General features: G+C 36.0%; 2 protein-coding genes across 2 annotated transcripts in view; one reads left to right on the forward strand and one right to left on the reverse strand.

The window, feature by feature from the left end:
• Nucleotides 1-6,347, forward strand: part of rhbdl1 (rhomboid, veinlet-like 1 (Drosophila)) — an 87,135-nt gene extending 80,788 nt beyond the window's left edge. The window contains exon 9 of the mRNA XM_049480101.1: nucleotides 16-6,347. Coding sequence (XP_049336058.1) covers nucleotide 16 — 1 coding nt within the window. The 3' untranslated portion in view covers nucleotides 17-6,347. The remainder of the gene's footprint in view (nucleotides 1-15) is intronic.
• Nucleotides 6,348-7,394: 1,047 nt separating this feature from the next.
• On the reverse strand, nucleotides 7,395-14,612 carry zgc:112496 (uncharacterized protein LOC541336 homolog). Its single transcript, XM_007256816.4, has 6 exons — nucleotides 14,462-14,612; nucleotides 12,989-13,129; nucleotides 12,713-12,806; nucleotides 9,948-10,107; nucleotides 9,648-9,800; nucleotides 7,395-8,033 (listed from the first exon to the last, which is right to left on the reverse strand). Exons 2-6 carry the CDS (start codon nucleotides 13,126-13,128, stop codon nucleotides 7,840-7,842), a joined length of 741 nt encoding a protein of 246 aa, XP_007256878.3. The 5' UTR covers nucleotide 13,129; nucleotides 14,462-14,612; the 3' UTR covers nucleotides 7,395-7,839.
• Between the last annotated feature and the right edge of the window lie 3 nt (nucleotides 14,613-14,615).

Genomic DNA, 14,615 nt, shown 5'->3' on the forward strand with positions numbered 1-14,615 from the left:
CTTCTATTTATTCAGATCATCGTTCTGTGCTTGCGGCTTCTGGAAGCTGGTCTCCTCAAACCGAGTGGTGATCATGTGAAATGTGCACTGGAAGAAAGCAGCGCATAAAACAGCAAAGACACACACACAAACACACAACCTTCAAATGAACTGCAGTGAATGCTGGTGCATACCATACATCTGGGCATTTTTCCAAAATGACTTTCTTACCATATGGCTATGTTCCAGTTATTCATATAAACTGCCTTAAGCCCTCTCCCTCATTTCTTCACAAAATATTCCTATTGTACTGTATGTTGTAGTGGCTGGCCAAGGTGAAGTGCAGCAGTGGAACAGTGTCTAGTTAAACAAAACCTGCAATATACTGTAGAGTGACATTAAAAATGTTGGATATCTATTTAATGGACTTTTTACTTTTGTGTTGAGGATACAGGAAATGTTATTTTAAGATAACTTCCATGGAGATATTCCATGAAATTCCACTCTGCTAAATCTTTTCAGCAATGTTGTGAGCAGTTCTCCCAGTTCTCTTTTCTTACAGACCTCCACTGTTTCTGTTAACTGCCATTTCTTAAATTATAAACTGAGGAAAGTCTAACTGAATGCACTTTCCATCTTCTTACAGTCATTTCCAGCTTTTTAAGCATCAGTAATTTTTTTGTGAGCAGCGTGCTAGGCAGCTGTTTAGAGGAGTTCTGCTTCTTGTTGGGATAAGATGAGAGATGTCCTAAGAACCTTATTACAGTCAGGGACCATGGGGTACCCAAACATACTCATGGTGTCCCTTCCTTTTCTCCACTAGGAGCAACATTTTGCATGCCAGAGTATTTATGCTCATAATGCACTTGATACACGATTGGCTAGTTAGAAGGGAATATTTTCAGTTCTGTTTCTGTTTAGATTTAGTATAAAGCTTTACATGTACAGTACTGTACAGATGTTTTAGGCACCTAAGCACATTATTTAAGACCATTTATCTCAGCAATAAGAGAGGTTTTGTTTGTAAAATCTCCGGATCACATAAATACAATTAAACGAAATAAGAATTTCTCATTTTCATTTTCTCAAGAAAGTAGTTGAGATCTTGTGAGCTAGTTTGAAGAAAAAAGGTTGGTTCCAGCTTATGAATTTGTTCAGTTCCATTAGCAGCTCACCTGATTTAACATCAATAACTGATTTCTTAAACCAGGTGTTGATATGATAACTATAAATAATGCTGGACTCTCAAGTGGAGAGGTCTGAATATATTTTAATAAACATAGTAACCTAAATCCACTATTTTTTATATTATATAATATTTTTTATGTTCATTCCAATATTATGAATATGATTTTTTTACACCCGAAAAAATAAGCTTTTTCTTTCTAATTTTCATAGATGCCTTAAACCTCTGCACAGTACTGTATATGTATTAGCTGTAGCTAATGTGTTTGGAGTTTTTGGGCAGACCACTTACTGGTGGTCAGGGTATCCATCCCCAGTCTGCCATAGTGAAGGTAGTGTTGTTATCCTTTATGCTACAGCACCATTACCAACTTGTGGAACCCCTCATTTTAAGCTTCTAGGCTCAGGTTCCCCAGACAGAGATTAGGCCTAGTCTTGGACTACACAGCATTTTGAATATAAATTTCATATTTAAAGAAACAAAAATTGTCTTTACCTACGCTGTAATCTTGCACTTTATCTGCCACTATATATACATTAGATTAATAGAGTTGCTAGGGTACCAGGAAGGTTTAAAATATGTCAAAAGTATAGAATGTGAGTGTGTATACCCCAGCACTGGAATTCTTTTAAAATAGATGAAACATGTCGGATTATCCATGAATGAAATGCTCCAGTTAGATTCTATTGCTGTTGGATCAAATCAGCATATCTTAAAAAGTTGAAATAAGGAAGAAGTATATAGTAAATACAATTATTACATTTAAATCCACATAATTTGAGGATTTTGATTATTCCTTGTAAAAACAAAACAAAACTGGTAATGCTAAAATTTTGTGCTGACATCATTAACAAGTTGCTCAGTGTTCACTGCAGTTAATTATTGGATAAAAGGAAATTATTGTTTTTGCGTATATACACACATATACATTACATTACATTACATTACATTACATTTGGCAGACGCTTTTGTCCAAAGCGACTTACAATAGTCAAGTACAATGTAAAATAAGTTTAAAGGTAAAACATCTTTGGATAGGGATAAAAGGAGGTCAAAGGGGAATAATAGGATAGAGGAGTGAAGGAGGGGAAGAAGGAAATGAGGTTAGAAGTAGTTAGTGTGTTACAGGTGTTAGGAGAGTAAGTGCTCTTTGAAGAGCTCTGTCTTCAGGAGCGAGTGCAGGTAGGAAGGAGCCTGTTCTGTCATCACCTTGTAGGCGATTGTAAGAGCTTTGAATTTGATGCGAGCATCAACTGGTAGCCAATGGAGCTCAATGAGCAGTGTGTGTGTGTGTGTTTGTGTGTTCTCTGAGGGCAGTTAGAGGAGGAAAATAAAGATCCTGAATCTTTATCACAGTGGGAGAGGCACAGAAAGAAGAAAAGAAAATCCTATATGAGGAAGGGGGTGACTGGGATTAGGAGACAAAGAGAAGAAACGCAACATGAATTTTAACCATGCTTTATACAAACTAGTGTAGCTTGTCAGACTGTTACATGGGATGTATGAGTGTGTTTTGGAGTGTGTGACTGCTTTTTAAAGGAAAGTATCAGTAAAAAATTAAACCCATGTATTCACCATGCCAAACAATCTAGTATAAAACCAGCTGGTCATTCAAGAAAAACAAACCCTATACGCCTTATTTACTTACGTCACCATCGCTCTATGAAAATGAGGCTGTGGGGTACGGAATTAGCATGGTACCGCCGGGTACTAGCAATGCCGCCTCACTGCTGCGTCCCTAAATGCACTTCTTCAAAAAGAAAAAATCTTATAAAGGCCAGACCTTCCATAGTTTCCCTAAAGATCCCGTACTTCACTGTGAATAGATTCACAAAATCAGTAGAGCTCCTCATTTCAAGTTTCAATGTATGTTACTGTGCTAGCTAGCTAAGGCTAGCCATATTATTATATTACCCAGCCAGCCAATTTAGCCAGATAAACATTAGCAGAGAGACAGCAAGCTAGCTATACCTGGTTCTCCAGCCATGATTGAAATAACCCTGAACTTGGTGATTTCGCGGTTTAACGTCAGAACTAGTGGGGGGTAATGTTAGTCAAGCCGTAGCTCTTTAGAATAGCCCGCTAGCTAGCTAGCTAGTAAATATCCTACCGTATTTACCCTGGTCTTACAAGAGTGTACACTTGCCTGCTTAGCTGGACTGTGTTTGGCATTTAATGGTCGTGTTCACATTAACTCTATGACTGATTTGATATTACAGATTAATGTGGACACAAAAGTAAGTTCAGAACACTTTACTAAAAGAATGTTTCTTTAAGACACTGGTTGTGATGTGAAAGTAAGAAGGATGCTGTGCCCACGTTATTTGCCTGGACAGATAATTCAGTTTAGCCTATAGTTAGTGAAGACTGTAGTTAAACGAACTACTGGGTATTTCTCTACAATCACTAAGTTAGTCAGTAACTAGTTAACTAACAAGCTAGCTAACAACAATACAGTAAACAAAGGCAATTATCTAACCTAGCTACCTTCCACATCCTTCACATAACCCTCAGTACAGTTACTGTAGACTTTTAGTAAAACAGCTTGGGGAATCTTGCAATTATTTCTGCCAATTTTCTGAACTCTTTCACCGTTAAGTCAGGGAGGTGTGTTAGGTTAGTTGTCTTTCTGGTTTAGGAGTGTAACCTTCAGCCTCACTTTTATTTTAACATGAGCCCAGAGTGAATGAGGTGCATTCTGGTTAAAAGACAGTTAACAAGTTAGCCTCCAGTATAGACTGTGTTTTTCTGGATGACCAGCAGGTCTTGAACTGAATTTTTTAGCAGGGAAGTGACTTAAGAAATGTGTTTCTTCTGTAATTCTGTTATTCGCTGGAGCTACGAGGCTAGCCAATGTAGTAAACAAGCAATAGAAACTTGTGCTAGCTGCGTGGCAACAAATTAATGTAAAAAAAAAAAAAAAGAAAACAGCATTTTATGCAGTCTCAGGACCCACATTAAATTTCATATTTGATATTTTTTAACTCTAAAGTGTGGTACAAGTTAAGGGTGGGGACTCATGAGGTAACCCATCAGCTTCCTAGCCTGCAAGCTAATGCTAGCTAAATTAGCTTTGTAGCTTAAATGCAAAACTAATGATGAAAAACTCAGACCCCCGAAAATATCCCTGATAGCAAAGTACTTTGAATAAACTTTAATTTAGATTTTTTTGGTTGCATCATGTCTTTTAAGGTTGATGATGGAAAACAACCATAAAACATCCTTTATTATTAACCCCCCTCTATGGCATACTGTTATCTTTAATATAATGTTACATGGCATTTTTACGTCCAAAACAATGAGGCGTACAAGTGGGTCATAAATAAAAATATGTATATGTGCAAGAATATTTAAAAATGATGTTTGGCTGTTTATATTCTTATTATATTCTTACATTTTTGTTGTAAACATACTAAAACAGTGTTTTTAGATCTGTTGCTTTGGGCAGTTGTTTGATTAATCACGATAAAACAATGGTCCTGGAGAACTCCTACCAATCTAAAACACCTGCTTCAATTCATCAGCTCATTATCAAAATTCTAAATCTAAATGAAAGTTTGCTATACCCACAGAAACTCACAGGAAATCTTCCAAAACATTAAACCAATGCTCATTTAAGGGTTTTAATTATTGGTCTCTGAATCTACATTCACTATTCTTTTAGGTAAAATGTACTTCCCACAAATAATTATATTAATATTAATAATTATTATGTAAATGTCCCTTTCTTAACTGCAAGACTAAAATACAAACAAGATTTACATATTTGATGTAGGTAATGTAAAGTAAATTTAATATGAATCATACATGTAAAACCATAACATTGAATCAATGTTAAATAAATGTACAATTAATGTGCACAAATAAATCAATTCTGACGTCAGAGATTTGATTCAAGTGCATGAGGAGGTCAATGTTGAATACATGAGATTTTTTGCTGAACTAGATTTTAAGGAGTGGTGTGTGCAAGTGTCTGTACCAGGGGTGGAAAATATATGAAGTGTACTTTATTACTGTACAGTCGTATTATTTTGGAATATTTGTATTTTACACAAGTATTACTAAAATTTAACACATGCTTTTACTGAATTACATTTATCTAATTCATATCAGTGTAAAGGAAACTGCACACAAATTGTGTGAAGTTGTCTTTGTGCAAAGACCAGTACCACTGATTAGTCCACCATACACTTAAATTCAAAGAACCTTTGATTTTCTGCTAAAAAAAAAACATTTACATGTAACTTTTATAGGCTACTGTTAATCACAGTATGTATGCAGATGTTTGTCCACCCTGTCTAATTTACACATTTTGTTGATTTTTCAAGTACAAAGACAGAAAATAAGCACTGCAACAATCTGTAAGGATTATTATATAAATGTGCAGTCATTTCATACTGAATAACTTTTACAGTTTAAGTAATTGTGGCATGTGCCAAGACTCCTCAGAACACATTAAGTATTAAGTGAGTTAATAGGGCAGGTTAGGCAAGGTACACTGTATACATAAGAAAAACCTAATAGTTTGGTTTTGCTTTTTACTTTTTTGTTTTTACTTCAAAAATCAATGAAACATGACTTGGCCAGGAGTGCCCAATCTTTTGCCATTTTTTGTTTTGTATATTTCCACTTTAATTGTGTTCCATTTTGACTTAAGTACACTGTTATTTAGTTTTTACACCACTGGTGTGCGAACAGAGGTTGTGTATGAATGTGTGTGTGTGTGTGTGTGTGTGTCTCATGAAAGTAGCATCAGCCTCCCATAGCAGTCACTTTCTGCTCCTGGGACTAAACCACTGGGCCTTGATTCAGTTTCCCTGGAACTGCAATATGTTACCTGGACCTGCATTCAGAAGTGCAGGAGAATCAGATCACGGCCAATAACTGCCCTTTCTCCTCACAGCTGTGACCGGACCTCCCGCCTCACAGCGACACCCAAAAGCCAGCAGCTCTGCAGTCGCCAGTTCCGACATGCATGTTGCTATAAGGTCATCACTGTGCTCCGCTGGGATCATCTCCATGCTGCAGCCATAAATCATAGTCCTCGTGAGTTTGTAGTTCGCTCACAGACTTTAAAATGGTGCCAAAAAACGAGAGGTGTGACTCGTTTCAGAAAAAAAAAAAAATGCTGTTTACAACCTAAGCTTTGGGGGGGAAATGTATGGCTAGGTTATTTTTTTTTCTGCTTCAGATGAAAAAAAATGTAAATATTGGTAGTTTATATCAAATTCTTCATTATCAGTTTCATGAAGTACTTTTTAAATGTCTGAAGCTGAGACATTTTTTATTGTTTTTCATTTTTTTTGTACTGTTCTCATTGTATCTGCTTTCATTTCCCAGCTGTAAGGAATAAACCAAGCTGTGATCAGTCCTCTAGATTTCAACGTGTGTGTTTGTGTCTGTGTTGGGGAAAAATACCTAATACATGCATGGTAAAAATAACACACAGCATGCACTTCATTGTCTGATTACTGCAGAACATCAAAGTTTGTCAATAATCCGATAAACACTTTGACATAAGATTCACTTTGCAACCAGCCAATAAACTCACAGAATAAGACATGATGTAAACAAAACGTGAAATCTTGTGTTGAGCTGCAGTATAAGTGATGTTCTGAAAGTATTCTGTTCTCGTATTGTTCAGAACACATACATATCCTCATTATTTTGGCCCTGACAAATCAGTGTGCATTTATGATTTACTAAAAAACCCTAAAACCACAATGCTTTTATAAAACCCAAAATAAACATTACATAGCTGAGTGGAAACATCAGTTTTAGTGTTTCAGCTAAACAAGGTTTAACTCTGCAGTTTAATAACATTTATTTTATAATTTTTAATTATAATTATATTATAATCTATTATTTTGATAATGTTGAGTACACGGCTATTTTCGGATAATGGCAGAGTGGCAAAATTTGACAACAGGTGGGAAAGCAATTCACCAAACTGAGAACATGCTGCAGCCTGAAGCACGTCCCAGCAGACACACCAACAAGGCACACTAGTAGTGCCTCTCATCACATTTACTTCAGCAGTGCAGTTTTACTTATACATTTACTTAAGCAGTGCAGTGTAGGCCTATTACTTTTTCTTTATAAATTATTCCATTGTTTCAATTACCCAGTCAAACAATTATTATTTTTTAAATATTTTAATTGCCAAATATTCTGTGCATCCATATTTTTAACAGAACTAGTCTATTAGAGATGAAGACAGTATGCAGAATCAGTTTCTTTATGAAAAAATCAGCTTTAATATAAACGTCACATTGGCATTAACTTAACTATTATATAACACAAGAGGATGTTCAAACTGACCTGTACTGGTGGTCAAAGTTCTGCCAAAAACTTAATATAAACATCTATTTTTCAGTGCCTTTTATTATACAAAGTGAACATTTTAGAATAGAAAATAGAATGTTCAACAGAAAACAAGTGCCTGAGTTTTTGAAAATGGTGTCTGTTCAAATCATTTTTGAGTCATTTAGAGCAGTCTGATCAGAAATTTAAATTCTGATTCAGAAAAAATGTGTGAATCTAAACACCTTGTTTCACATGTAATGATGCTGGTAAAATACACTATTATTTCTTTTTTTTACCTGGTTAACAAACAAATTTGTTTATAAAACAGTCTAACATCAAAACCTTTGCTCACAAGTCATCTTCTTAGGCTACTCCATCTTCCTTCTCTTAGATGGCCTCTCCTTGGTCACCTTTCGCTCTTCCTGCATTCCTTTGGTCTCACTGTGTGTGGCATCATTCTGTGGAATCTCCTCCAACAGTGAGGGCTGAATCTGTTTAGCTACAGCCCACGCCCATAAGCACAGCTCCACCTTATGAGGCGTCCAATCCTGTTTACTGTCCACTGTAGGAAAAGATAATAAAAACATTTTACAACCAGGCACTGAAGAACATAACTGGTTACTAACACTGTTAGTAACCAATGCATGTTCATTTATTTCAATGCAATCCAATTTAAAACTGTATCATTTGTATGTAACTATGTAGCTGCTCTGTACTTCTGGATGAATAGGCCAATAGAAATTATCTAAATACTTGGAACATACTTTTTTTAAATTAAATTTCATTCAAATGTCAGAACTTTCCAAGTCCTGGTTTACCTGTTACTCTACACATATCTGGTTTCAGGACTCTCCATTGAAGTGCAACCAAATTACATAACATGGAAAAGCTTGAAACAAGACCTGACTGCTTGAGATCAAAAAATCTATACTATCATTGTTTTAGACTGTACTAGAAAGGAGTATTTATTTGAGAATTGTTATTTCTTGCTCCTCAGCTCCCCCTACAGTCAAAAAGTGGAATTTACAAGTTAAACATGCATTTCTGGACAAGCTGAGAGATACACGACCCATACATAAAGTGAATGAATCATGTGAATTATCATGGTAAAGTACTGTTACAGGATTTTACATAAATTTGACTTGGGATTTGCAGCATTATGCAGTTCTCATGTGCAATGCCCTTTTTACATTCAGTGGAGCATCACAATGATTTTAAATATATTCTTTTGAAATAAAATTTGGTATTCAGAACTATGCGTTTTGGACAAAACTTCTAGAACAATTGTTTTCTTCAAATTTGAGCTCCCAGGGTCAGGCTTGGACAGAAAGTTATCAAGCTGTTTTTTCATGTCAACAATTTAGTCTTTACCACTCGATTACATTGTTGGTCACTGAACAGCAGAACACAATACACATTACTATGCGTGATCACATATTTGTAACCATGCCTTGCTATACCACACAGTCATATATTCTACAATTCTACATTCTTGTCCCTACCAATAAATTAGGCTTGCTTGTTTGTAGTTAAGTAAATTTGAAAAAAGGAAAAATCAAGGACTACTTTCATTCCTAATTACTATTAGGAATCAAGACTCTTTCCTTTGAAGCTGAATTTGGTCTTAAAATGGGCCTAAATTGCCACCTGGCAAACACATGGCACAAGACATCTAGGCACCTAATTTATCTCAGTTGGCGATTTACCCCTTGGGGCATGTCTCCAATTTAACAATTATGTGAATGTGTTCTGTTTGACTGAGCCCCCTAGCCCAGCATGGCCCAATTAGTAAAGCCATGTTTCGAGGGCTTTTGCCCAGGAGCTGATGCTACACTGGTTGTTATGTGGCATCAACTGTGGCCAGTAAATGATTAGAAAAACATACAACGAATTCTAACTGCCTGTTTTTCCAAAATGCATTTATACTTGGATATCTAGTGCCATTATTATTGCTACACATGCAGTGTGTCTGGTCTAAGTGGCATCTGGACAGTGTCTAAAAAGCTACATTTTCAACCACCCACCTCATTACTGAGGGTGCAACAGCTTTGTAAATCAAACCTCGAACAAAAACGGGTACATTGGTGAAAGGTGCAGCCTGACTTTTTTTCATTACATGCAACATTTTTAGTAAAAAAAAAAAAAGGCATGAAATGTATTCAAAAATAGTGGTTACCTTTGCTAAGCTGTTGGGCTTTGTGCAGCATTTTCTGTAAGAAGAGCGAGTAGTGCTTGGCTGTGTATTGTACCGGCCTCAGATCTCGAATGCTCTCCACTGCCTCATCAGCCATGAATGCAGCTTCACTAGGGGCACCTGCTGCCAATACCGCTGGAGAGGAAGACAGGAAGTAAGAGATGAAGCTCACTTATTTCATTATTTTAAACATTTTCAATCTAGCATGCTGGAGTCACTCACTCCTGCTACTGCAGAATTTAGTAGTGATGCTTGTGATAAACAGTATATACGTGCATTTACCTGATGCTGTAGCTGGTCCAAGCCCTTTGAGCGTGCTCAGTTCTGTGATTGCTGATTGGACATTGGGAAGGAGATTGAAAGCCTTCTTGGTGCAGCTAAGCACCACCTCCTCACTGTTGGAGGCGGCCAGTTGCTGCAAGCGTGGCCGGAACTTCCCCCTCTGGATGAGAGGAGCCGATCACTTCAGCATCATCATTCCATATCACACCACCTTTACAAAGTCATTCCTGACACAATCATGACACTATCATAGCAATAGACTTTGTTCCGACATGCAGTTTAAATCTTGCTTATTATTAATTAATTAATAAAACATCTTTCTTGATGCACATTCTTCAGGAACGGTTATGCCCTGAATGATGGAGGAAAAAAAATAATAAATTTCCATAATTTAGGGAATTACGGTTCATTATGTCAGAATATGCTTTAAGAATGTCAGTGGCTTAAGTTCTTTTATATATATTGTATCAGTCAAAAGCTTGGACACACCTCTTATTATTCAAACTGTTGTTTTTGGTCAATTTAATATTGAAGATACTAAAGCTACACATGCTGAGTTATTTTGAAAACAAAATAACAAACCAGAACATGTTTTTTTTTTTGCTTTACATTCTTCTAAGTACCACATTTGCACACTATTGGTATTTTCTCAGGTGCTTCATAAGGTAGAGTCACCTGGAATAGTTGCTGCTTTTCCTTCACACTGTGAAGCTCTAGATCATCCAAAATCACACATCTCAGGTTTAGGTCGACGAACACTTTTTTGTATATTATGTAATTCTATATGTCCCTCTAATAGGTTTTATATCTTTATTATTAATCTACAAATAAAAAACACAGGACTAACACCAAATTTTGCCAGAAATCAATGAATCAATAGTTATCAATCAATTTATGTCATGACATAAATAATACAATCTGTACATTAATGATTGGAGTAACATAACTAGTATTTGGTAGATACCATCTGATAAAATACTAAAAGTGGTCATTTTTTTGTATCAAGCAGCAAAAAAAATGTAACTTGACATTGCACAAAACAATGCAGGTCCTTTCAGAGTTATTAAACCTATTTCAGTCCCTAACACAATACAGATCCCTCCTTCAGATGAAATGTAATGCTGTGTACGGTCGGAGTTTCTTAACCAGCAGACCGAATGGAGGATCTTCAACTGAACTACTGGGTGGGGCTGTGGTGGGGATTGACAGGCAAGCGGTGGGGGCAGGTTGGTCCTATGCATGTTTTTTTTATTGTGACATCACAATAAGTAAACCACCCAAACAGCTCATAGAAGAATATGATTCATAATACCAAACTCTTTTAACTGATTAAAAAAAAAAGTATATTTTGGAGGGTTTACAGGGGATAGGTCTCGACAATAGGGGTTTATAGTCGATACCCACATGGAATTATAAAAGCATATTTGCATAATATGTCCCCTTTAATCATTTCTAAATAAAAGCAAAGTGTAGAATCACCATACATTTCATAAACGCTATCATGTGCTTGCTCTGTGTGATTCCAACCTTCTCAATTTTTTACACTGTCACCAACACATCATCTTTGGACAGCTTAAGACAAGTGGAAGATAATACCAAATGCCCGTTGTTACATCAGCTAACAAACATCTACGTTGGTAAATGAGATGAGGACTGACGCAAGTTAAGAAAGTATAGACTGTATATAAGAATGGAGTTTACATCACAACTGGTGGTTGTAAATGTAAATGCTGAAGGAGTAACGGGGCACCATTTTAAAAGTCAAATCTAATGCTTTTTAAGACATTTTTAAGACCATAATAAATATAATTTAAGACCCAAAAACGTAGTCATAATTTCTTTAGCTTTCTCCCCGGTAACGTTGGCTAGCTCTCCGCTAACATTAGTTGTATCCCTGGTAACACTAGCTAGCACATTTAAGCTAGCTAAAGTTAGTATGTTAGCTAGCTTACTGCTAACGTTAATTTGCTTGTTGCAAACATTAGCATGTTAGCTATCTCGCCGCTAATATTAGCTAGCTTTCCATTAACCTTACTTCTTTCCCTGGTAACGTTAGCTATTTCTCTTAAGCTAGCTAAAGTTAGTATGTTAGCTAGCTTGCCACTAATGTTAATATGTTAGCTAGCTTGCCGCTAAAGTTAGCGTGTTAGCTAACTCGCCACTAATGTTAGAATGTTAGCTAACTCATCACTAAAGTTCTCTGCTAACCTTAGATCTATTACAGGTAATTCTAGCTAGCTCGCTTAAGCTAGCTAAAGTTAGTATGTTAGCTAGCTGGCCGCTAAATTTAGTATGTTAGCTAACTCGCCACTAATGTTAGCTAGCTCTCCGCTAACCTTAGTTCTCTCCCTGGATTAGATGTTTACGATGGGCCACTGTGTTTTTCCACCGGCATTAAATGCACTATCCAAAAATGTAATACCTACAGCATATGTACAGTAAACTTAGGACAATTTAAATACCCAGATTTTTATTTAAGACTTTTTAAGACTTTTTAAGGACACGCAGAAACCCTGAGAAAGTGCTGTTGCACTTACCCCACCCTCATATCCTCTCAATGAGATGAAGTGCATTTCAGTCCCAAGCCAACTTCTCTAACCGTTAGGTCACAGCTGAAAGGTATTAAGATCTTTTGGCATAAATTGTGGTCTTAAAATCATATTTAAAAACAACAGATTTGCCCTGCAGTGTGAACAAAGCCTTCCAGCTTAAGGGCATCAAAATGTGTTGGGATGTGTATAAGTGCACTTACTGTATTTACTCACAGTGAGTTTCCATTCCATGAGTTTAACCAGTTCTGGGTGTGTCAGAAAAGGCTCTGTCCGATCTGAAATAATCGCTGGCAGCTCCTCCTGATACCTAAACAATAAACGTTATTACATTAGATGTTCGGGAGCTTCTGTTCTTGTATGCTGTGTGTGTGTTTTGTGGCATACTGGCAAACCTAGTACAGTCAAGCACTGATGTGTGTAAATGAGAGACTATATCAGACTGTGAAGCTGTGTCTATAGCTTTTCATTCATGGCACCTGTCTGTCGTACCATTTGTCTAAAGCCAACAGCTTCCCCGAACGTTTCCCTTTTCCAGCAGACTTTGCTTCCACCACAGTCCAGTATTTGCCGTAAATACGCGTCCACACTGCCGGATCTTCACAGGTGTACAGCTGCTCAGCCCCAGACATGCTAACAGACATATAGAGAAATACAGAGAGAAAGAGTTTATTTAGCTTAAATATCTGATTTAGGTAAAATTACAAGCCTAAAAATGAAATGTATGTTATTTTAATCATTAGCTCAATTTTTATGCTGGTCTGACCAAATACGTAGAAAAGTACTCTAATTCCACACTCTAGACAATGCAATAAAGTAATCTCCTAAGTCAAAATAAAATCAAATACTAAATTTCAGCTTGTGTTCAGCTACAATTGAATTGAGGAAATAATATTAAAAGTCAAAAAGACAGCCCTGTAATTACTTTCTGTCTAAACTGTTCCAATTCATACTTTTTTCTTCCCAAAAATCCAATAAGAAAGCAGACTTGTATCAGTTATGTCATACAAGTGACCATCTGCTGTACAAGAGAGGAGGAGGGTACAGTACAGGATGGAAGGTTAATCAAATCAAACTGATCAACTGAATTAATCAGTTCTCAGTAGATAGACATTTGCTTATGTCTGAAACCTATAAAGAACTATTTTCCTAAAATAAAAACTGAAATACAAGGAGGTTATGTAAGGTTAAAGGGGGCTGCTTACTATTCTGGAAAAATAAATAAATAAAAGGCAATGACATGTAAAGGAAACAACAACTTGTACATCACTTTAAATGGTACAGCCTGTTTACATATAAAAAGTTAAGTAAGAACTAAAAAAAAATCAATATTTTACAATTGTTTTACAATATCACTCAGCCCTACTTTAATCAAAACTTTATTTTGCCCATTAATATGTTACTGGTGTTTGCTTCTACATTAAAAAACGTCAGTACAGTGTTTTGTGTAGAGACCCCAAAGTATCAAGGTACAAAAAATATATTTAGAGACTTAAAATCTTCCCTCAGTGTATAAAAATGTATTCAATACATTTCGTTTTAAAATAATTAAAGAGAACACATGAAATAATTTTCTTAAATAAAGAAATATATATATATATATCAGCTTAATTTGAATTTAGAGTGCAGAAGTGCAGAAGGGCGTTAAAACAGAAATGAAACGCGCCCCGCCTGTTTTACTAGTCCGTGTAGCTTATTTAACCTGCAGTAATAAAAGTCACCTTCAATTTTGTCTTAATACATTGCAACAAGTGTGAATTACAGCCACAGTAAAGCCCTGCAGCTCTACTTTCTGATCTATTCCACTGTTTTATTTCAGTAGAGGACATAGTTAAAAACGATATTTAATTATTAAAACAATAAAGATTAATAACTCCACAGTACTATATACAGCAAAGTAAACTACATTCAATTTCTATTAAAACTACATTTACTCAGAATGGGCTTTTAGTCGGTAATACATACCTTAGACTCCCTATATTCACCTAGATAATAAGAAATACTAACAGTATGGGATTATTAGATGTATTAAATTGCTGATAGTATTTCCTCTCGTGTAAAAAGCAGAGAACCCCGAGAAATCCACTTTTAAATTCTGTAACTAAAAACACACACGCGC

This window comes from Astyanax mexicanus, chromosome 6 (assembly GCF_023375975.1).
Source record: "Astyanax mexicanus isolate ESR-SI-001 chromosome 6, AstMex3_surface, whole genome shotgun sequence".
Taxonomy (NCBI): domain Eukaryota; kingdom Metazoa; phylum Chordata; class Actinopteri; order Characiformes; family Acestrorhamphidae; genus Astyanax; species Astyanax mexicanus.

Coding starts and splice junctions, on each gene's coding strand:
- zgc:112496 (XM_007256816.4), bottom strand. CDS start 13,128: ATGTCTGGGGCTGAGCAGCTGTACACCTGTGAAGATCCGGCAGTGTGG. Junction 9,801..9,947: donor TGGACCAGCTACAGCATCAG/GTAAATGCACGT, acceptor CTTCCTCTCCAG/CGGTATTGGCAGCAGGTGCC. Junction 8,034..9,647: donor AGCCCAACAGCTTAGCAAAG/GTAACCACTATT, acceptor CTTTTCCTACAG/TGGACAGTAAACAGGATTGG.